At 37.7% G+C, this 22,324-nt stretch overlaps 1 protein-coding gene and 1 pseudogene across 1 annotated transcript in view; both read right to left on the bottom strand.

Annotated features, from left to right (window-relative positions):
* Positions 1–19,138, bottom strand: part of LOC585901 (short transient receptor potential channel 5) — a 33,997-nt gene extending 14,859 nt beyond the window's left edge. Inside the window, exons 1-6 of the mRNA XM_030997488.1 lie at positions 18,950–19,138; positions 15,750–15,874; positions 14,597–14,968; positions 12,191–12,319; positions 10,397–10,787; positions 261–397 (exon numbers count right to left, since the gene is read on the bottom strand). Of these exons, the coding sequence (XP_030853348.1) occupies positions 261–397; positions 10,397–10,787; positions 12,191–12,319; positions 14,597–14,968; positions 15,750–15,874; positions 18,950–19,121 (1,326 nt within the window). The 5' untranslated portion in view covers positions 19,122–19,138. The remainder of the gene's footprint in view (positions 1–260; positions 398–10,396; positions 10,788–12,190; positions 12,320–14,596; positions 14,969–15,749; positions 15,875–18,949) is intronic.
* LOC115929407 lies at positions 4,236–4,348 on the bottom strand (annotated as a pseudogene).
* Positions 19,139–22,324: the final 3,186 nt, after the last annotated feature.

Raw genomic sequence — 22,324 nt, 5'->3', positions numbered from 1 at the left:
GGCGCAGTCCAAATAACCCTTAATTTTCTCTTTAAAGCCAGAAAGACGTTAACTCTTTTGCTTTAACATAGGGTTAGCGCCGTTCAGATTTTGTTTTTCTAGAACTTACATGGACGCATCCCCTTTAACATGCTATTGTTTTTTAAGTATATAGGCCTACATTAATTTGACTTTGAAATTTCAACGCAATGTTTGTTTATTTGTATTTGAAGAATTAATTAATTCGGAAATAGTTTTATTTGATTTTATTTATTACTCACCTGTATGTAGACCATCACCCTGAGTGCGATGAAACTCCAAAAGAGAGAGAGCATGAAGAAATCAAAATAATTCCACAAGTTGACAAAGAATCTAGCGCCATTGTACCATAACTCCTTGCACTTTTGCCACGTTTGACCTGTAAGAAAAGAAGAATACAATTGTTTGATTTAATTTGATTTTTCGCATGTGTCATATCAACATGATGAAAGAAAGCATGACACAAAAAATAACGGAAGTGAAATGATGTCATCATCAATAACAAAAAAAGAAGAAGACACATATCAATAATCTGAAAAATGTTTACTTTAACAATGTCTAATAACATCTGCAATACTCTACACTAATAGGGTGGAATGTTTATAATCCCGCTCGCTTGTTAGATGCATTGTCTGGTCAAGACATTGGCGATCAAGGCCTTCCATCTATTTCTATCTCTGGTTCTTTGTAATGTGACGTTACTTCTGTTACCAGTCAGCCCAATGAACTCATCCATGTATTTGATATGCTGTCTCCGTCTGCTTCTCTTTCCCTCAATTTTTTCCTGTTTTCCTGTTTTCTGTGCCTTCTCTTCTCATAAAATTATGATATTAAGGAGGGATCTATCGACACATCCCTTAAAGCCCATCTACACTAGTTTATCCAGGATGAATTTGACCCCCTGCAAGATGACAGGTTGTTATCTCATCAAATCAGCTCTCAGTTAACATAAGAAAAAGGGGACCATGGGGGACGAATGGTCACCGATTAGACATTGTTTACTATATAGAGGGCGTAAGTAACTATAAGTACTGCAGTGGGGCTTTAATAAGCACTTCTTCGTTTGATATCCTGTCAATCACATTGTTTTTATGACGAGCCATTAAAAGGTCTCCGAGTTTGTCACAACAGCTGCCCGGTGTTAGTAAGCACCTTTTAAACACACATCTCCTTTAGAGTGTTTGTAAGTACCATTACCTCAAAGGGTGCCTAGTACACAAACACTGTTAAAGATCGTCACCACTACTGGGCCAGAAGGGATTAGACCACACAGAGAGCCATCGAGGTCACTGTGACAGGTGGCTATCTCATTAACTCAGCTCTCATTTAACATAAGAAAAAGAGGATCATGGGGGACCAACAGGCACCGATTAGGGAAGTTTTCTATATAGAGGGAGCAAGTAGCTATAAGTATGGCAGTGTGCCTTTAAGAGGCCGCCAGCGTAAAAGTTTACATTTTTAAAGAATTGTCTGAGAGTGGCATTGACCTCTATAGAGTTGACAAAAGTATAAGGAATGAGCTAATAAGGACTTTTAGATTTGCACATCGACATAGTGGACTGCTACGTGTGACGTCCTTTTAACGCACTGGCAGTGCCTTAAAAGGAAGTCACATTGCCTTAAAAGGACGTCACACGTAGCAGTATACGGCGACGTGCACATCTAAAAGTCCCTACTAAGACCAATGGGGCTGAAGGTTATGACAGTTTGAAGATTTTGAAGGAAATTAACAGCACCCACCAACAGTTTATATAATAATATGACTGCAATATCAAAATATCTTCCAAATAAATTACAGAGCTCAATAAATTGAAATTGCATAAACTGAATAAGGGTTGGCAAAATAATTTAAAATACCGATTTATGAGTGTACGCCTGCAAAATGCCATGTCAATTATCTTGTCCTTAATTAATGATGCATACATTGGTATCAGTTTTTTAGGTAGTGGATGATAACCGGTCATCTTAGTATGACAATACAACAATTTTGCGACTCCGAAATAAGCACTCTATATGACCTCATGAACGCCGCGAAAGCATATTTAAAGACGGAAATAAATTAATCTACTCCATTGCGCAATATTGCCGGTCCGCACGCAAAGTAAAGATAATTATTCGGCCCAGTCATTCGTGAAATAGTTGCGTTCCAAACAGAACTATGAAAAATGATGACTGGCTGATTTCATTTTATGAAATATTAGTGGCTGGTTTATTAATTCAAGGCCAATTTTAAAAGCGTTAATCTTAAAGTACCGTTAAGTCAATATCGACAACACTCGATCAAATATCGTCGTTCTCTTGTATATACTAAAATGCACTTGTTTGCATCCATATAGGCTATTGTAAAGAGGTAAATTGTCAATTATTATTTTGAATAGTGCTTGACCGAAATTTGACTTTTTGTTTGAGATGAATTATGATGTAATTTCGAAAAGCCTTTCATGAACACTAATCCTTTACTTATACAACTGACAATGGAATATATAAATGGTGTAATTTTTCTTTGTTAAAAACCCTGGCACGAATGTTGTTTTTTGTGCAAGTGTAATGGGTTCAATTTCAGTTGTACCAATCTACCCAGTCCATCTGGTTTTGTAATTTATGCTTACAATGAAAAAAGAAAGAAAATGCACATGCAAAAAAAAAAAAGTTCCCACTGAAGAGGGATACAATCGAAATTTGAAAAAGAAAACCTAGATTAAATGAGAAAGAAATTATTCAAACGATTCAGACGATGAGGTTGAAGAAGAATTAAAAAAAGAAGACGAAGGAGAAGAAAAAGAAGAAATTAAGACGAAGAATAATAGGAGAAGGTGGAAGAAGAGTTGGGAGGAGGAGTTGGGAAGGAGAGGAGAATGGGGAGGGAGAAAATGAAGATGATTATACAAACAATAATAATACAAATAGTTAGATGAATAAGAAAAATGTACATACATCGACAAAACAGACGAAATAAAAGGAAAACAAGTACAAAACAACACAAAAGAAAGAAACATGGAAACACGTAAAATGAGTTTGTAGCAAAGTTAGGTATTGGCGAACGAGCATAGCGACGGCAGCACGGACTTAGAAACAATGATCATGAACACATTTTTCAAGTCCTTCGAGAGGAAAAAGCTGAAAAGAGGGAGGGAGAACATAGTCGTGAGAGAATGATAGAGATAGATGAATATACAGGTGAGAGAAAGAGGCAGACATATTCTAGAGTGAGATAGAGAATAAGAGAAAGAGAAGAAAGCGAGAGAGAATGAGAGATACAAAACGAGGGGAAATTAGAGATAAACAAAGAGAGCAGGAGAAGATCGGGAGAATGAGAGAGAGGAAGAGAAAGTGAGAGAGAAAGAGTTGAGAAAGAGAGAGAGAGAGAGAGAAAAAGAAATATGAGATAGAGAGAGAGAGAGAGAGAGAGAGAGAGAGAGAGAGAGAGCTCGATATGGCAGGACCAGGCATGCGGTTAGAGTGTTGAGTAGGATTCCAACACGCTAGCAAGTAAACTTCTCTGGTTAGGTCAATACAAACGACAAGAGAAGCACGATCAACCGTGTTATCGCGATGACAAGAGGCGGAAATCGTCTTCCAATCAGATGGATGGCATTCAGGTCACGTGACTGGGTGAGTTGGTGACCGAGGGCGCCATATTTTGCCCCGTCTTACGGTCGCCGCATTTTCGACACCTCTTTAATGGACCTCAACGCTTTTACTCGATTACCAATATAACTTCATGTTCAGTGTACCATTTAAAGATCGGTACGGGAAATAAGAAAGAATGAACAGAAAGAAAGAAAGAAAGAAAGAAAAAAGGAGTCAGTATGATAAATCAACGTAGGAACGTTATGTAGTTTAATAGACGCTGATGTGGGCGAAAGTGAAGGGGTGAAAATGGCAATGCGAGCACAAAATAAAAGTGCACCCTCTGAATTACATATATTGTAATCTTGTTCATTGGATTTCAACCCTTGTGATTACTAACAGTTCACAGTATTTTTGACATAAATATTATTTCACGAAAAATTCCATTTCATAACTGTCAATGCTCAACTAAAGTTGACCTTTACCAATTTATGTTAGTCATTCTATCATTAAGTGACAAAAATTCATTTCCCTCCTGTCTTTTTCATTATTCTTTTTTGATCGATTCTCGTTTAAATGACCAATTGCTTTTAAAACTTACCTATTTAATTACATGCATGATAAATCATGTATTTTTCCTTTAAAAAAAAAAATCAGCACACCTCGCGATTGCTCGTGTAATCTTTGTGCAAGGGGCCATGCTAATGTTCTCTTAATAGTTTAAATTTCAGTATGTGTCAATAATATATTCCTGATTGGCGGAACCAATCTAGAACCGATGTGAATGTGGTTGCGGTGTGACCTCTCAAATATCGGTATAAGATTTGAGGTATAGTTGCACTTATCGTTGACGGTATGGTGTGACCGGACCTAAACACGTTGTATATATATATATATATACGGGGTCATTGTCATAAAAGGTCAGAAAAGAAAGTGTAATTACATTCTCATTTCGGCGGGAAAAGGTCATATGAGAACTGCATTAGATAGTTGGATGAACGTAGAAAATAGGATACCCATTCACTTTTAATTAAGAGAACGTCTGATTGACCCAGCTACTATTGAGAAATTACTGCTTTGTTTCCATCCCATGTCATATAACTTTTGATTATTCCGTCCTCTGTTTCTATATCTTTCTATCTATCTATCTATCAATCTATCTATCTATCTATCAATATATCATTCTATCTATCCCATTATTTTTTATCATGTATCTCTTTGATCTGTCACGCTTGTCTGATCTTTTTGGTTTTCTCTAGCTTTCTCTCTCTGATTTACAAGTGCCCTTAATTATGTACTAAATCTCATCTGACCTTTGCGTCTCTCTCTCTCACTCTCTCTCTCTCTCTCTCTCTCTCTCTCTCTCTCTATCTCTCGCTGTCTATGTTCCTCCTCCCCGAAAGGATATGAACTTTAGCTATAAGGAATAAACCATATTGTCACAATTAATCCATGAACAGAGGCAAGAAATTTTCATTCCAACTTTGAAGCCAACAGTGTTTTTTTATACTTTTTTGATGCCCTGCATGTAATTAACCATTGATTGATGTGGGCGTGATTCTTTTGCTCGATTTATGCTATGTTCCTTTTTCATTTCAATATTTAGTAAAGTGATAATAACAAAAATGGAGTTCTGTACATGAATCATGAGATAACACGAAACAAACGACAATTTAGCACAGGGATACATATGTCAAATGTAAGATAATGATCTCGTTCATCATGCTCATGACCACATGATACATGGCCCGGAAATTAAGAATATTAATGAAAAGAAGTCGTTCTGAAATAATTGAATATTGGTATGATAGATAGTAACTAATAATGATATTACCCAGACGCGACCGCAATCAGGGTAAATATTCAGTAAGCAAATGGATCATATCAATAATTAGATCATGCTATTGAGACCCACCTGCGAATGTATGTGCTCATGTTATCCACACAAATCGGGGAGCAATGCCCTTTTTGTTTACCATGATTTACATTTTTAAAAATTATAACGCAAAACAAGTATGATTCATCGTCAAGACAAAAATACATTCAAATAAATGATATTTTTGATCTGACAATAATTGGCGTGCTTCGGAATCTAGGGGCCCACATTCTAATTAACACGCCGCATGTGTAAACAAAGACTGTTTTTAAACATTATTTTGAGTCTATTATTATGCTTTTCTTGTTGATATTTGCCACATGTTCGAACAGATAATTATCACAATCCTAAGCTGACGAAAGTGACTGCCTAATGATATTTTATTTTCTAATCTGATTCAAGCATGTGGCGATCGAGTTACATTTTTTCATGTTCATGCCGACACGTTTTTGGTTACCAATCAAATATCCCTTTCTAAACATTTTTCTCTTTTAGGATTGACTTAAAGATATGCTTGAGTTCTTGTTATGATAGAAAATGAATTTTTACAGAATCAAACACAACTTACACTGAGTGTTCAATATTACAAAAAAGACATGTGCCAAACGATTTTAGTAGAAATGTATAGGGGCTGAGTAATGAGCATAGAAAGATAAGGAAATCAAGGTAAGTATAGGCCCGACACCATTTGCTTAAATTAAATAAGTCACTATGTGCAAATGGGAGTTGTGGTTTTTATTGAAGATGATTACCAGCAAGTTTTTGTGAGTTTTTTTTTTTTTATTGGTTCATACAATCAGTCTACTCCAGAATGAACTATAGCCATGTTCTCTCGACATACGATGCCCATATCAGAGCTCAAGATTAGCTTTAATACACAATTTTGCTAGCTTCTATTTATAAATGCTTTTAGTTAAATATAGACATGATAGATGTGAACCCCCGCCGGCAACGCAACGTTTAACAATTATTTTTTGCCGTTTTTCCTGACTATCTCTCATTCATGGTTCTAATTTCATCAACACGTCCAATAGCACATTCAAGTTAATTAGAAGCAATAAAAGCCAATAATATAGCACATTAAATTTCTTCCCTCTATCAGCAGTAACAACAGCGGGATTTTTTCCCTCCTGAAATCAGGACCTGTTTGAGGAAGTAATAATTGTTCGGGTGTGTTTGATGGGAGGCAGTAAGCGGGAGGCATTGCCTGACTTACGCCCGAGTAGCCGGTATGACGTCCATGGGGAAGGATGAGGGATGGTGGTGGTATTGGGTACACCCCGGCCCCCTCTCCCGAAAACAAACGCCATACTGTGATTTCAAGTTTAACACTTTATATGCCTTCCTTGCCTCTCTGCACGGTCTCGATCTCGTTTGCCACATGTGCAGGTTTGCACAAAACGGTAGGCACCAGTTGACGGAGGGATTCTTTGTGCAACACAATGGATTTGAAAAATTAGCAATTTCCGGTCTTGAATGACTCCATGAAAAACCTCTTAACACCGGTAGATATCAATCTCTCACTGGATTTAGCAAACCTCACCAAATGACGCATAATTACGCTTATATCGAACATTTTTAAAAAACATATATATATTGACAGTGTAATTTTTTTTTTCCGTTTGGTTTTGTCTATTTTTTCTCTCTCACTTGAATATAGTCACTTAAAGCTAAGGTTACCTGAGGCTTCCCCCATAATCTACCAACAAATACACACCCCACCCCTGAATAGTGAAATAAGAGACTTGTACGCCACTGCTTTTAAGCGGTCGACCAGCTAGCTACCCCGCTACAAATGATCAATTACTGCCCCACCGAGTAGGGGCAGGCTTGTGATGTACATCGCAATGGTTTAATCAAACACGTGAAGTGATTCGGAAAATAATTCATCACGATATCCTGAGCAATATAACGGGAGAGCTGCCTGGATGTGGACCAATTTCATTTTGGCACGCCGCCCAGAACTGCAGTTAGCTACAGTCCGCCCCAAATCCAGACCCTGTCTCACTCGGCCTATCAATATCATGAAAATTGAGTCTTTCGGAATTTAGAGAGAGAGAGAGAGAGAGGGGGGGGAGGGTGGGAGACACACACAGAGAGAGAGAGAGAGAGAGAGAGAGAGAGAGAGAGAGAGAGAGAGAGATAGAGAGAGAGAGGGAGAGAGAATAGTGCGATTGATCCTTTTTTCATAACCTCAATAAGCGTTTACTGTTAAAGGGACATGCGAAATACCAATACCTTGATTTTATGAAGAAAGGGACATGAATGTAAGATAATTTATTCACGCTGGAATCTCATGCACTTCTTCACGAATTCCTTCCTTTCGAAAAAATATAGAATTGAGATGGCCTCGAAAAAAAAAAGATTTCTTGCAAGAATGTTTTTCGAGCATTTTTAATGCAAGTTTTTGCCGCTTATAATGCGCTGCTCTGTCATTCCTTTGTGAGCACAAAATGATAAACAAAATTGTTATAGGATTTTACAGCGTCGAAGAAAAATGGAATCAATCACAATCTACTGAGAGATCTTTAAAAAAAAATACCAACATTATGAAAGATGACAAAAGTTTAAGCTTTTCATTTGAATTTGTACATTTGTAAACTTAATTGTTTAACTGATTTACTTTTTTTCTTCTTAATCAGGAATGAGGGTGTATTCAAATGAAGTATAAACTGAATAATGCGTAAAAGGATTAATGTTTTTTACATGACTGGGAAGGGGGAAGAACATTTCAAGTGAAATGCCTCGACAAATAATTTGTCGACGCTATTGCACCGGGATAACGGCATTTTTTTACAAACCGAATGTTAAGCGCGAAGAAGGAAAATAAAAGATATCAACTATGGGGCGGGAAGGGGGAGGGAGAGAAAGATTTCCCCTCATTTATCGAAACCCCTTGCTATACGCTAATGAAATTGCCATTTCAATATCATTCATAAAAAAAGATATTTCAAGAGATAAAAGTCATACTATTTCAGATTGCATGGTAAGAGAGCAATTTATATGGTTATTAACCAGCTAATGATCATGCATTAATTCATACCGCATACATAATTATACGCATACCGATCGGATCTGCTACTAATTAGCACGGTTCAATTAGCATTGCAAATTACACAGTCGGAGCAATGCTTAAGTTTTACATGTTAATAGGACCTTGATCTCAATTAGTTTATGTATCATTGCTATTGACACGGTCGGAGCATCAGCTGAACTTTCACACGTGAGGAATAAGACCTTGGTATTAATTGCAATTAACATAGTCGGAGCACAATTAAACGTCCTTTTGCAAGACATTAATCCATATTTGCCACCCTCCACCCAGGTGTATATATGCAATTGCTGGGATAAAAGTAATTCCAGTACCGAGTGAAGAACAGCTTGGATGCTGATGATCGAGGCCTCCCTGGGTAGGCTAATATTATCAAAATAATTTTTCTCGTGTAAAGGGGACCTTGATGTCGATTGGTCGGCAGAGCGCAGGCATGACACTTCGCCTCGTGTCACTTTTGACGGCAGCCGATTTGAGCACCTGCGTCGAGCAGCATTCCCCCGTCGACGTCCTTATCATACACAAACTGATATCGATTCGGCATCAATTTAGTCCACTTTGTAGATGCTTTGAGGAATGTCTCGGGTCTCGCTCGAGAGCCTTCACGTTGAATGACTCGATAAATGTCTGTCTAGAATTGTTTTCATATTGACTTAATTTGCAGCAGACTTATAGTACCAGGGTTCACAGACTTGTATTGTATTGATTGCACTGAACATGTTGAAATTTGTTCCCCTTTAGGTGAAATTTGATCATCTTTAATAAATCTGTATTTGGTCATGTCAAGTACTGAATATTATACGCAGCAAACTATACATTATCGTTCAATTTCTTTTGATCAAGAGAAGTAGAAATGTATAGATTTTTTACAATTTGGCCTAGGATGTTTTTTTTCCTTCCATTTCTTTTCCATTCTTTTTTTTCTGTTGAAACTATCCTTAAGTTAAAGATTGAAAGATTTCCCAAAACACCCCTCTCCCGCCTAAGAAACAGAATTTAACTTTTCCCATCCGTTGCCGATAATGAATATGTGGTCATGTATACCCCTCCTTCACCATGAATCATTTTGGAATCTTTCTTAGATTCGAACGGTTCTCCTTAACTAATGCAAGGCAGCTTTTATGGTTTTTATTACCGACAGAAATACAGATCGGGGAAGGCAGGGACTCTGATATCAACACGCAATCCATTTTTTCATGAATGGCATTAAAACGAATACATCATTATACAACTCTTACAGTATTTCGACTATCCGAGATAAAGACATATACCACAACGGCAACAGCAGAATACAAACACATGCAACATTAACGACGTCTAACAGAAGCAAAACCCAGTTTCAAAGAGATATACTAGTATTTTCAAGACATGTATAATAATACTAGTATATGCCGTCATTAGATGCAGCTCCATTCCTCCATTTAACGATATTAGTAATATACACAGTTTCATACCACTACTATATGCAATGGTGGGATAGAGAAAAAGAGGTTGAAATAAGTAGTGTTTATTGTAAACCCAAGAAGAGTTTAAGGGTGTCTTTATTCTTGTTATATTATCTACGTTTATTATGTTATGATTTTTCATTGTTAATCGTCTTTATCTGGATATACTATATATGCTTGGAATTTTTGTCTTCTCTATATTTGATGAAAAGACAAAGAGAAAGAGAGAGAGAGAGAGAGAGAGAGAAAGAAAAATCACAAATTAAAGAAGACTAAAGCACTTTCACCTTTCCATTAATCACTAATAGAGGTGGGGTGTATATTCTTAATTCAGAAAGGCATTGATTAATTTTATTCTCACCCCATCTTGCATGTTTACTTTCCATACCTATGATTTTCGGGTACTGAACTGATCACATCAACAAACTAACTAACCTGCTACCCATGCTACAATGAGTAGCATGGTAATCGTCGGCGGGTCCGACCTGGAATCAATGGCCCTCGTCGCCGTGGTCGTCCCGTTACCGTCCGTCATCGTGTCCGTCTCCGTCCGCACCTGGTTCTCGGCCATCGTTTGGTAGAGGAGCAGGAGGAGGAAGTAGATCATGGATGACGTATGGCAGACGAATTTGACGTAGGGGATGGAGAGGAAGTCACGGTAGCGCCCGCGGGGGTAGATGATGTAGGCGATGGAGAGGAGAGGGAAACCCAGACCCATGAGGAAAACGAGGAACCCCGACCTTAACGAGCTCATGTCTCGCCAGCCCGGTAGGCCGGCGTACCAGCGCTCGATCAAACGCTGTTGGCAGTGAGGGTGGGCGACAAACTGCAGGGAGAGAGAAAAGTGAGATTAGATGGTATAGGATATTGGAAAGAGTCGGATGATGTAGATATGGATGTTGATATAGGGAACTCTTTTAAGAGTGTTTAAAAAACATGAATATAAAGATTAGTCAATAGTCAACTCTAAATCAATAGAAGTAACGAAGAAGGAAAAGAAAAGATGTATAAAAATGATGATTATTATTATTATGAAAAGGCAATAATAATAATACATGTAATAATAATGATAATGATTATAATAGCAACAACAACAACAAAAACAATAATAATGATACTAATAATTATGAAAATACAAATACCATGCTTAAAAATAATGATAATGGTAATTTCTAAGCTTCTTCTTTCTTATTATAATAGTGTAGAATGATATCATATACACAAAATGTCCCCTGAAGAGGATGGCTCTTCAAACACCCGCGTATTCGAAAAATGATACGAAACAGCTCAAGTTAATATGTGGACCACAGACACTTTTTGTCAGTTTCATGTCACATGTTTATGTAGTCCCATATAGTACGCTCCTATGTACGGTGGACGTGACTGTTAGCAAGACTGGGCCAAGTTCTTATCATTTTGATGATTCCAGACCCTCACAGTTATTCAACAATAATTATTTGACATGTGACCAAGCCTAATTGTCAATTGGCTTCAAGACACTTTCCTTCATAATGAAATTGCATGACCACGGACCCATTTCACAAAGCCTTTCTTTTCCAATGAAAAATGACAAGAATCAGTGATAAATCTGCTATTAACCAATCAGTAGCAAGGATTTCACAAGCTTAATATAACAAAAGCTGCCATTTTTCACTGATGACAGGTTTCGTGAAATAAAGCCCCAATCTCCATACACCAAAGCAAATTTGCGACATCACAAATACCACTAGTAAAGGTGACCAGAAAAAAAAAAATCCTTTTTGGGTCACATAAATTAGCAGGTACATTTTGGAAACATTAATAAAGATTGACACTGGAGTTACAATGTGTATTATTCCCTCTTAATTTCAAGGCAAATGTAATTTTGGTAGGTATACCGGGCGGAAAGAAATCTTCGGTGTTATTGTATTTTCACTGCATCAATAGTATCATAACGCATATGGGGCAAGAGCAATAATGGGACTTTAGCCCAATTACATTTTCTACAAGGGAAAGTCGGCTAATGTTTTTATAAAACGAATTTCCATCAAGGTACATTGTGTGATCAATGTCGACGCTTCAGGGTAAAGTGAGTCATTCGAGATAGAGCAACGTCGATCTGGCGCTGCTCATGCAGTGGCTGCCGGGCCCACGATCAATTGGGCTAAAAGAATTTCCATTTTCGGTTTAATAAAATTTGGAGTGGACTTACGGATTATTATTATTATTATTGTTATTATTGGTACGTACCTTTCTTTGTTCAAAGTGAATGGCGGCTTTGACTCTGTTCGGTTGCTCAGCGGCAGAGTTCGAGTTTGGATTACCCCAGCCATACGAGTCATGGTTCAAGATGTAGGCTTGCTCTCCCGAATCTCGTACCTGCATCGGGAAATTGAAAATTAAAATAATTAAAACCTTATAATTAGCATTGGATAATCTGAAAAGCGTCCCCCTCATAGAAATTAATTTACAATATACAATCAAACCTGTTTGTATAAGGTGGCAATCTCTATATAAAAACCACACTGTCTATAGTGGCCACCTATGTGTGTTTTAGAACCTGTCTAGAAAGGCCATTTGTCTAAGGTAGCCACGTGTTGTGTTTTCCGTGGATGGCGTTCATAGACAGGTTTGAATGCAGATTATTTAAAGGAGAGCTAAAAACAAAACGTATCATAGCGCTTCCAAGATCACAGGATTTGAAGAGAAACAAGAAATAAACATTATATGCGTGGAATCATGAAATAAATAAATCTCAGTTATACCAATGAGAGAAGACGTGTGTTAGAAGAAGTATTTTGAAAGTGGCAAGGCAATTTATTTCTCTAAGGCACAGTGGGATGTTGTGCCACGTTTTAGTTGCAGCCACTGTACCACGTTGCAGAGTGGTCGGTAGATGAAAGTCTAGATTTAGGAATAATTATTTCATTTGCCAGTTGATGAGCGAATATTTCGATCCGGTGTTTATATTAAGATGCCCCCAAAATACCAAGAACATTGTATTAAACAATACCATTAAAATATCCATATTTGAATGCGGATTATTATTATTTTTTGTTGGTTCGTACCGTTTTACCAGAGAATTTTGTGAGTTACTAATTTCCTCCCCTCTTACAAAGTATATATAATATAAGAATATTAAGACATTCGGTATACCGGAGGTGTCGTAGTACGGGGGTTGGGTATAGGGTATTTTAGGCCACATGTACTGACAAGATGGTCGAAATGTTTCCAGAAGATGGGCAAAGTTTTGTTGTCCAGAAATATTAAGAATTCAAATTCATGGGACATAAAGGGATCAATTTCTCTTATTCTTAAAATCTGTCATCACCACCCCCCCCCCAAAAGGAAGATCGCCACCCCATTTTGAGAAATGGGCCCTTGGATGCAATGAAACTTATCTTCCCTTTCTCCTTAAAACCAAGATACTCTGAACACATGTTATCCAGTATTATTAAAAACAATCTCCTATTTTTAGCTTGAACCAATGGGAATGAGCGACACCACGCCAAGCGTGTAAATAGACTGTTCGAGGAATCCACCAGGTCTTCGACAACTTCATCACACATAGCTATGTTAAGGTGACGTCACAATGCCATACCAACCGTCTGTTTCCGTCTACAAGATGGCGACGCCACAGCACAGGTTGACAAAAACAAAACACGATTAGGTCACGTGCGTACCTCTGACGTCATCGCTCACACATTCTCATCTTTTTATTTTGAAGCAATTGCAACTTTGTTCTTATGTTGTATATTAAAGCAGGCGCCCCTTTATTTTGGGGGATTATAACGCAAATGTGTCGAAGCCAATTTATTGATGACTACATAATGTTTATAAATAACATGATTCAATATTTGCACCATGCACTGATTTGGCCGCATTTCCTCCATGACCGACACAAATATAAATTGACATTTTGCTTAAGCAATACATGCCAAGTTCTGCAGCAAATAGCGATAAACGTTATAAACTAATATTAGGTTTATCGATGACATTCTATTTTGAGAGAATCTGGTTCAATACGTTGTATATCATGCGAAAGATGGGTCAATCGGACCACCAACACTTATACAAATTTCCTAAAACCTTTTGCAATCCATATTTACCGGGACGGACAATGTGTATGCGTCCATGTTGACAACCGTAAACAAACAAAAAAGTTTTCTACCCTACATATTTTCATTTGGCAAGTTGATTTGACTTTAGTCATTTTGTTTCCCATCAACACCGAAACTCAAATTCAAACATATACATTTTACCGACTTTATTTGATAAAAAGCTGTATTCATTTAAGTCTGCCTAAGTGGCCACCTCTCTACGAAGGCCACCTGTCTGTAGTGGCCATGCATTTTGCCTCCCTCGAGAATTAAAACAAAACGTGCGTTGTAGAACCTCCTGTCTACAGTGGCCAACTACTTTTTTGGTTTGTTTTGCGTGGCCGTGATAGACAAGTTTGGAAGGATGACATTAACCATGAGATATGAAGCAAAAGAACAATATAATGTAGTCAATTGGGGGAAGCCCCTCCCCATACTGAAAGAGATTGACACTTTTATCAGAAGGTAATGCTTGTATTAAAATTCATCTGTCAACTTGTACAAATTTGCACATAACGTTAGCGGTAAATGATGCAGGAAATGAAGTCAAACTCACCTGATCAAGTAGGTCTGCAGCAAACTGCTCACACTGGTCTGCCAGTTCCTGGAACTGATCGCAGAACTCGTATTTGGTCCTCATGAGCTTTCGCATCTTGGCACACAGCTCAAAGGTGGTGTTGAAGGGATCCGACGAAGTCAGGGAGATATAAGATTGACTGGCCAAGGCCTTGTAGAGATTGAGCATTCCTACAGAGTTCTCGAGGGTGTGGACCTCGCTTTGGTCCAGGTTCTCCCTGGGATCCTTGATCCTGGCTCCTGCCTCCAGGAGCGTCTTGATCGTGTCGAAGTTGTTGTGTTGAGCGGCCAGGACAAGCGGGGAGACGTCGGGGTGAAAATCACCGTTCAGCGCCTTGCAATTCAGCGCTTCCTACAATAGAGAAAGACAGACACATTTTAGGATCAGCATGATCTACGATTGCCAAATTTTGCCTGTATCGAAAGGACACACGACCTTCTTTTCACTAAATGTTTACCTCGTCTTTCGTCTTCTTTTCTTTCAAATGAACATGATTATATGCTTAATTCTTCATCTACCGCTTCATCATCTTCATCATTAATTTTTGATCATCAGTTTTACGATCACCATGATCATAATATAACATCAATATTAACATTATTATAATCATCATAATCATCATTATCATCATTGTCATATTCTTTATCATCAAAATAGTGACCATCAGTTTTACCACGATTATCTTCATCATCATCATTAACATCGCCACCATCATCACCATCATCATTAACATCATCATCATCGTCATCATCATCATCATCCTCATTTTTTGTTCCTCTACTCATCATCATCATCTCCACCACCACCAACACCAACAACAACAAAAACACCATCATCACCATCATCATGTTCATCATCATGTTCATCATCATCATCATCATCACCATCTCCACAATCATTAGTACAGCCACGACCACCACCATCATCTTCACCACCTCCATCATCATCATCACCATCATCATCTTCATCAAAACCACTACCACCAACATTATTAGCACCACCTCCCCCATCATCATCATTACGGACAAGTGGTCATCCGCTATCATCATCAGAATCAGAATCATCCTCATCACCATCCGCTTTCTGAATTATCATACTAATTAATGTAATACAAATTATTAGCCATACTCACTGGAATATTTTTCTTCTTTATATGATCGCATATGAGTCGTACACCTGGCGTGAATTGAGCATCTACAGCACGTAGTAAACTATCACCAAGCTGAATGTTATGATCCAATAATAACTTTACTATATCTGAAAAATAAGATACAAGAAATATCATTAATGTCAATTGATATTAATTAGAAAAATATCTATGATAAATTTGTATGAATTTATTTCAGCAAAAGTGCATATGAAAAAAATATCCTTATTTCATTTGAAATTCATTCAGGTGGACATGGTGGAAAGTGACCAGGTTTTGTATTACCTTTAAGAATTTAAAACAAGTGTTTGTTGGATTAAAAACACGACGTTTAAAGCCTATTAGTTTGGCCAGGAGGGATTATACCTCCCTGCATGGTCACTGACAGGTGGTTATCTCGTCAAATCAGCTTTCAATTGGCATAAGAAAAAGGGGACCATGGGGGACCAACGGTCACCGATTAGGCATTGTTTGCTACATAGAGGACGCAAGTAGATATAAGTAGTGCAGTGGGGCTTTAAAAGGTCATCATTCGCAATTGATGCTGACTGATAAAATGAAGAAAAGAATGTGAACACTAAATTTCTTATTTACCTGTGTTAACTGAATTCCTAGAGTCATACTCCGCGGAAACATTTGTATTCTATCTTTCCATTTCTCACTCTGATGCATGCATTTAAAATTCACGACCCTAACTTTTATCCCCGGCGTACAATCATGTGCGTTAATTAGGATTTCCCCTGTTAATACTGATATATCTACAGTGATATGGGAAAGGCGAGTTACATTTGTAGTTTAATTTCATATTAGCCTATTTGCGGGTCGCAAAAGGGGATTTGATGTCTACGCCATTTAAAGCCATACACGTATCTTATCAAATGCTTAATTATATACTAATCTGGCTGAATTCATGGATTTAGGTCTTTCTGTTGTCATATCTCATGATGTGGATGAAAATAGGATTGTTAATTAACCATGTAATCAAACGGGTAATTATTTTTTGTCGGAGGAATATGGGTCTAACTGGGTTACCGGGATAAACGACTCTCTGTGTGTCTGTGATCACTTATGACTTCGCCCCAGTATAGGAAATTGGATCTGATGGTCTATTTAAAGGTAAATATTCATGTAAAAGTGTACATTTAGATAAAATATGCAAATATTTTTATTAGGTGGGGGGGGGGGGGGGGGGGGGGTTATGAAGAGAGAACATATTGGCCGCGATAGCTTAGTCGGTAGAGCAGTGGTCTGGTAATCCGGTGACCCGGGTTCGAAACCAAGTCGATGCGCTAGTGCCATTTGGTAAGGCATTAATCCTCATTACCAGGTCCCTCGGACCTAAAGCCGTCGGCCGTCTGGTTGCTTACTTACAAGCATTTATGTTACGACCAATAAAAATAACCACCTTCAACCTTCAACACTATCACTTGGACTATCTATACAGGAAAATTTTGGCTAATAAAATTAGGCAATGGGATTGTCTTTTACAAAAGCAAATCAAATTTTGAACCATTGTAAAGTACTATACTTGGAAAATATAGGCCGAAACCGGACATGCGCAAATGAATTGGATCGATTAACAATGGTGCTACATCATATATGTCGGAAAGGTATTTATCACTAATGAATTGGGAGATTATTTAATAAAAACGTTTAGAAAGATTAAAGTATTATTAATTGGTGCGGTGATTGATCCAGGATATTCACATTGTCAAAGTAATACATGCAGATTAATTCTCAAATTGCTAGCTGTACAAGAGAAATATCGTAAAAACATAAAATAAAAAAACAATACTGGAACAAAATACGTGGATAAGGTGGACGTGTTAATGGGTCTTAATTGCCATTTGTATAACAATAGACCCACGTGCCTTAGATAATTTCAACTCTGCCCAATTGAATTCTATTTTGGTCATTTGTAATGGATTTTTTCTTCAAAACATGCCATGGATTTATGAAAGTGTGTTCGCCTTTCACGGATACAGAGATAAACTGTTCCAAAATTAAGTCCGTTTGATCTAATTTAGCCGCTCAGGCTGTATGCAGGCTTTAAATTGTAATGATTAATTACCGCGCCGGCCATTGAGGGATTTCTGATCATGCAATTACAATAATTCGCGAGGATTTGCATCGCAATAGATCATAGGGGGTACTGTAATTGATATTAAAAGGTATTTAATATATTCAGTGCTTTTGGCATTTCTATTTTGTGAGGGATAATGAATTGGAATAGGGTTATCAAACTTGTCCTTCGAACGATGCACTTTGCTAGACACATAAATAACTCGACGACGGCATATTAAGTATTCACTTATTATTCGACTCCTCCTCCTCCCAAATTGATCAATATTTCTTTTTCGTCATTCTTTCGAATTCCATCGGTTAATTTTTACAAACAGTAAATATCAAAATTCAACAAAGATGATCTTGTTCAGTGTAATTAACAATGCAACGTTGTGGAGATATTATACAAATACTTGTAGCTATTCGTTTTCGGTCTGTTTGTAGCTGTCTGTCCTTTGTGAACATAGACAGTTGTACATAACCTGCTACATGTAATAATGTTTGCACATCTTGTTTTAGGTAAACTGAACAACTTCATTATGTACCGATAACTCTATTGCTTGATTACCACTGTGTTTCAAAATGCATTGAATACTTTACACAAAAAATGTTGGGAAGAAATCGCCCCACATGGCGATTATTATGTGCCCGACCAGTTTAGAGCAATTTCATGTTCAACGTTAGTATAATGTTTTGCCAAATCACGATCAGCCTTTCCTACAAAGTGAGTAAAAAGCGCACCACGTTGGGCCTATAACTGCTTTAAATTTGGTCGAACTCATGCTTACCTTCATGTAGGACAATAACTCCAAACATTTTTGCAGGGCTACTTCTACTACTACTACTACTACTACTACTACTACTACTACTACTACTACTATACTACTACTATATACTACACAAACAACAACTACTATTACTACGTCTACTACTGCTGCTACTACTATACTACTTCTCTAGTACTACTAATACTACTTCTACTACTTCTACTTCTACTACTTCTACGAGTACTGTATATATAATAGTACACATGGCCAGTGCTACACTAGAATAATATACTACACTCTACAATAGTACTTCTCTTGCAAAAAATATCTAGACGAACAAACATGACTATTTACCTGAGTTTCCATTTTGTATTGCTACGACCAAAGCGGAGTTTCCATCGGCATCCGTGCAATTGACGTTGAGGTCTGGGGCGTTTTCGAGGGCGAAGATAATGGCCTTTCGGTCGCCCCTCTCCGTTGCTTGAAGGAAGAGCGATTCGACCGAGTTCTCTGGCATCCGGGACATCTTGAAAGTTGGACTCCCTTTCTGTTGGAAAAAAAAAGAGAAATGAAATATGAGTAAATGAAAATAATAAACATCCTAAAAAAAGAAAATATAGTTACTGTTATCCATTTCAAATAGTAAAAACCAAATAGCATACAAATTGAGGTGATGTAAATGGGTACCTGGCAGGAATTAATTCCTTGAAATGCTAGAGCGCCTTAATGGCAGCCGTGCTAAAGCCAGGGTTATAACCGGGAGCGCCAGGAGTGTCAAGTCTGACAGATGAGCGCTATACAAGAACCCACCATTATTATTATTATTAGTCGGTAATCGTGACAGGGATATTATGGGTTTATATCAAATCTGTTCAAAAGAAAAAATCTGGAAGGAGCGGGAGTTACAGTGAACAATTCTTGTTGAGAGCCAGATAGGCGTTTCCTTGTATCATTTAACACAGGAATAACACTTTTATAGCTCTCAACAGGCTAAAATACAAATGAATACATATATACATTTGAACGAATTATTACTGAGCTACTAAACACGTATTAGTTGGACACGTGTTAGACCTTTTGAAATACCAACCAGTTGTATCGTTTATTACAAATGGAAGGTAGAGATTATGTGTGTTTTTTGTATCACAGTATCACATGGAATTGAATATCACAATAGTTTTATCATGTTTATTTTGACTTAAATGCATGCCGGTAGTAGCCCGAAACATTATTATGGTGAAGAAACTATTTGTTGTAAATTTGACGAATGACGATGATTATATTTTGGAGAGTTCCAACTTACAGACATACAGGAAAGATCTATACGAAACAATAACAAAATCAACGGGAGAAAATCAAGCAAGAGCAAGAAAGATCTATTTGATGGGTTTAAGATTTGACTTGAAAATATTTTGACTCCTGAGTAAAACATAGCAGGTTAGGATTAAGTGATATATATATATATCCTACCAAATTTTCATTTAAATTACCATCACGTCTCTAATCCCAATCTTTGGGAATATTATGAAGAGTGTATTGTTCTAATTTGCCAACCATGTATTCAGTAAATAGATTTAACTAAGGTAAGTCTACCTTAAGCTTAATTATTATGGCATTCCATGTGTCATATTGTTTGGTCGATCAGCTTACCGTCGATAAATAGCCACGTCGAGTTTTTGTTAATTGTTTACATGGAGCTATTCCCATTGCTTTCATTCCATCAATTACCGGCTTGCTACTATAGAGATCACACAGAGGGCATGTTTATCATTTATTTCTAGGAAAGTCAGAATAATTCTCAATTAACTTTACTTCACTTTACGGTGATAGAAAGGGTCAGGATTGTCATGCCGAGCGGTAAAATAGAGAGCTTTTATCTTTACGTAGATTCAGACTATGTTTAAAAAATAAAAACAAAGTATACACAAATAAGAAGGAAAGAAAGAGGCCTTCTCTTTTCCCTCAGTTATTCCTTAGAAATACAACACAATGTATTGAACCCTCTTAAATCATATTGTACCATAGTAATTTAAAATTCGTCGGTAATGATAGCTACATCTCCAATCAATTTTCCTGCAAAAAATAAACCGGGTGGGTACCACAAAATATGAATTTCAACTCATATTTTTCCACTTCTTTTCTCAAGAAAAACAGTTCTAAATAAACTGAAATTACGTGTCGAAGTAATTTGAAATCTATTTTTTGTGTGGAAATATTAAGATACCGATTGTTGTGATTTCGTTGCTCCTTTGTCGTCATCTCCTGGTGTTTCGGTAGATCCGGGTATAAATCCCATCATAATATCCAAAGGAGTGAGTTCATTCTGAAGTAGGAGCGGACTGGAGTTATTCGGTATGTCCATTGGGTTGACAACGGTCTCTGTGGTGTTGAGGACACCGCCTCTACGGTCACTGTCACGACTGGTTTCCATGGCTGACGGTGATGTCTTACACAAGGAATTATCCACAGAAAAGGAAGAAGTATATCCTGGTAAATATTTGTCAGTATCTCCCTCACTCTATCTCTCCCTGTTTCTATATCTATCTGCGAGTATGTCAGTTGTCAGCTAGCAGAGTATATTGGGGGATGGGGCTTGCACTGTTTATCATCAATACATCTTTCATATTGATCTTCCTGGAGATACGGAACCGTTGGTGAATCGAGCCAGTCATTTTGAGTAAGACGTTACGTTTGCAAACGCTCTGCTTTGGTCAACTTCCCCTCTCCCCTTTCAAACAGAGAGCTAGGGTCAACGTACGATGTAGATGCAAACTCAGGATGGTAGAAAAACCAGGGAGATTTATTTCTGTCAAAGATTTATCCAAGAAGGGTGAACATTGGAGCATCAGAGAAGGTATGCACAGGTATGTGAGAATTATCACTCAGCCTAATGCTACTTCTTTGTAAAGGCGATGAACAAACAAAATATAATCGAATAGAAACAACCTCAGAGACGTTTTTTTCCAGACAAAAACAGGGAACTTGTGCTCAGGTATGAACCATTGAGGAGGAATATGTCAATTGAATGTTGATGTTCCGGTACATTTCCAAGCTTTTTGGTGATGCATGTAGTCAATCCGTCAATCTATAATGCTTCTTCGACCAAAAGGTAAATCAAAAGTCCATTTACTCTAAAAAGACAAAGCGAAAACATTGGCCATCGTAAGAGGATAAGTACTCCCCAGCTCTGCTCAAATGGAACGTAGAACCATGAGTAAATCAAATCCAACTACATTATCTCATCTTCTTCACCATCATTTTGTCAGTCTCTCTCTGTCTCTCTCTCTTCGGTCTTTGGTTGGAAGTTTACCAAAGGCAGGTGGGCCAATCGGCATGGGGACGCAAATCGGCAACCCGACACAATGTCATCGATATAACGCTTAGTGTTCTTGGTTCAATCAATAAGTAAACGTCACATGTGTACACACAAGGTCTGAAGTGAGGCACCTGGCAAGGATGCTTATGTTTCGACGCCGATCAACGAAGGAAGAAAAAACTTGTCAAAAATGTGTAAGTAACTGATGATGGAGTTCTGAGAATAAGCTTCTTGGCTCGCACCCAACGGAGGATAGATGGAATTTGATTCAATTAGCCTGCTTTTTAAGAGCAAAATGTGTAGAAAATAGCAAGAATATACGTTTCCTTGAGTAACAAAGCTACCAAGGTCAGCAGAGGGCAAGGTCAAGTGTCCAGCGATTTCCACTTTGATGACGAAATAACGCCTCTCAA

Source organism: Strongylocentrotus purpuratus, unplaced genomic scaffold (genome assembly GCF_000002235.5).
Source record: "Strongylocentrotus purpuratus isolate Spur 01 unplaced genomic scaffold, Spur_5.0 spur5_scaffold_4, whole genome shotgun sequence".
NCBI lineage: Eukaryota > Metazoa > Echinodermata > Echinoidea > Camarodonta > Strongylocentrotidae > Strongylocentrotus > Strongylocentrotus purpuratus.
This window is presented reverse-complemented; position numbering and strand designations above follow the sequence as displayed.